At 28.8% G+C, this 2084-nt stretch overlaps 1 protein-coding gene across 1 annotated transcript; it reads right to left on the bottom strand.

Annotated features, from left to right (window-relative positions):
- Positions 1-16: 16 nt before the first annotated feature.
- On the bottom strand, positions 17-1338 carry LOC125851495 (fatty acyl-CoA reductase 2, chloroplastic-like; the record flags this gene model as incomplete). Its single annotated transcript, XM_049531283.1, has 3 exons — positions 1022-1338; positions 489-592; positions 17-181 (listed from the first exon to the last, which is right to left on the bottom strand). Coding segments are annotated over exons 1-3 (552 nt in total), but the record flags the coding sequence as incomplete, so codon positions are not given.
- Positions 1339-2084: the final 746 nt, after the last annotated feature.

Consider the following 2084-nt stretch of genomic DNA (forward strand, 5'->3'; position numbering starts at 1 on the left):
TGGCTGCAGAGTCAACAATCAAATCAATTTCTTGAGCAATTTTGTCACTAGTAATAATATCCATACCAAGATTTGGCTCATATATATTTCCAACTATAGGGATCAATTTATTTTCTATGAATGACTTGTAGGATTCACCATGCATTTCTTCTAGGCATTTGAATAATTCTGACTCCATAATCTGAATTTTAAACAAAATCAAGGTGTAAATAGTCGGTTCACATTATCAGCTAGTCAGTGACGAAGTTGGAATTTTCAATAAGAAAAGTCAAAATATTCCTTTTGCATGTCTCAAATTATCATATTTTGTTTTTCGAAGGATCACAACAATTAACTATATATATGCATTGTAATTTTTTGGCAAAAGTATGTCAATTGGCACTTGTTGGATAAGGGAGGCTCTGGACTAGGTATATACAATCGTCATAGGATGGTCAATTGAAAATCTTTTGTCAGTAAATTTGTAGAAGAAAGAATTTTAAACATACTTCAGCTTTTAATCTGTGAAATGCAGCTTCCTTATCCTTTGCCCTGATGAGCAAATAGATCTTGTTTACCTTTGGTGTTGTTCTCAACATTTTTTCAATCAAAGCTGCAAAAAAAAAGTAAAAAAAAAAATATATCATGTTATTGGAAAATGTCTAGAGAAAAGGGTTGAATTTGTCTTTGAACTATGTCAAATATATATATAGTATAAGTATATACCTGACACCTCGCAAATATTTACACAATCAGATCACTTCTTAGGTAATTACGTATAAATCTCTTAGCAATAATAGAAATTAATGATAACTGACGTGCTACTCTTTTGTCCCATTTTATGTGATGCATACACCAATTCCTTCGTAATATGTCCAAAAAAAAGATACATTTTTAAAATGTCTTTTTCTCTATTAAATTTCTCGTCGACTCAAAATATATCACATAAAATGAGAACAAGGAAGTATAATATAGGTTAAAATTCATAAGTCGTATTAAAAATATATTATATTTATACTGTAAGTGTATATAATATATATACCTTTTGCTAGGAACCCTGTAGCACCAGTGACAAGAATATTTTTCCCTTCGAAAAAATCAACAATCCCTATGCCATTATCATTACCATGCATGATTTCAAGTTGATAGTGTCCTACATTTTCAGATTTCATGCAAAACAATTTTGTTCTAGCTATTTTATGATTCTCAAATGATGAAATATTGTTACTATATTCAAACCTAGAAGAAAAATGTTTTTTAGAAAATAATTTAGTTGGTGATAATTCCCTTGTGTTAAGGGAGAAAATATTTTTGGAGAGAAGCATATTGGCAATTAGCAAAAAAAAACTAAAGAGAGAAGTTGTGGGATAGAAGCTAAAATGTTCTTCTCTATTTATAGAGCCAAAAATCTGCTTTTTTAATGTGTCACTTGATGAATATAGTAATATTGTATATATATATTGACCAAATCTTTTAATTATTTTCTGCTGAGATTTATTTAATTTAAATTCTTAAATTCTAATTCAAACATTAGTGTTTTCTCTGAAAATGTTGAAGCGTGTCACAATCTCATCTAAAATTATATTTAACTGATTAAATAGATCATATTTTTAATATCTTGCAAATGTTTTCAACATGTGTGCCCCTCACGTGTAGCTTGATTCTTTCTAGAGACAGAGAGACTTTTTAACGTATTTAGGACGTACGATTCTCTAATATCATGTTGAAGAATACAATCATGTCTTCCTAATCAGGAAGGCCAAGGGTTAATTAAGATTGAATTATTCGTAACCCTAAGCTAAAATCATGTTAAGGAGTACTGGACAGTTATGATTTTAGCCTACTTGGAGTATATAATTGCTAATTAGCACAAATATATATTGGTGAGATCAAGTTTAAGCAATTAATTAATAATGTACTCTCTCTGTTTCTAATTACTTGTCTTTATTTGGAGTATAAAGTGTATTTTGGTCATATAGTACCAAGTTGAGCCATTTAATTAATTGTAAATAAGGGATTAACAATAGACATAATTTCGGAGTTGAACAACAGAATTTTCAAGTTAATTCTATTCAGTTATAAATTAGCGATATTATTAAAAAAAA

The sequence above is a fragment of the Solanum stenotomum genome, unplaced genomic scaffold (assembly GCF_019186545.1).
Source record: "Solanum stenotomum isolate F172 unplaced genomic scaffold, ASM1918654v1 scaffold2653, whole genome shotgun sequence".
NCBI lineage: Eukaryota > Viridiplantae > Streptophyta > Magnoliopsida > Solanales > Solanaceae > Solanum > Solanum stenotomum.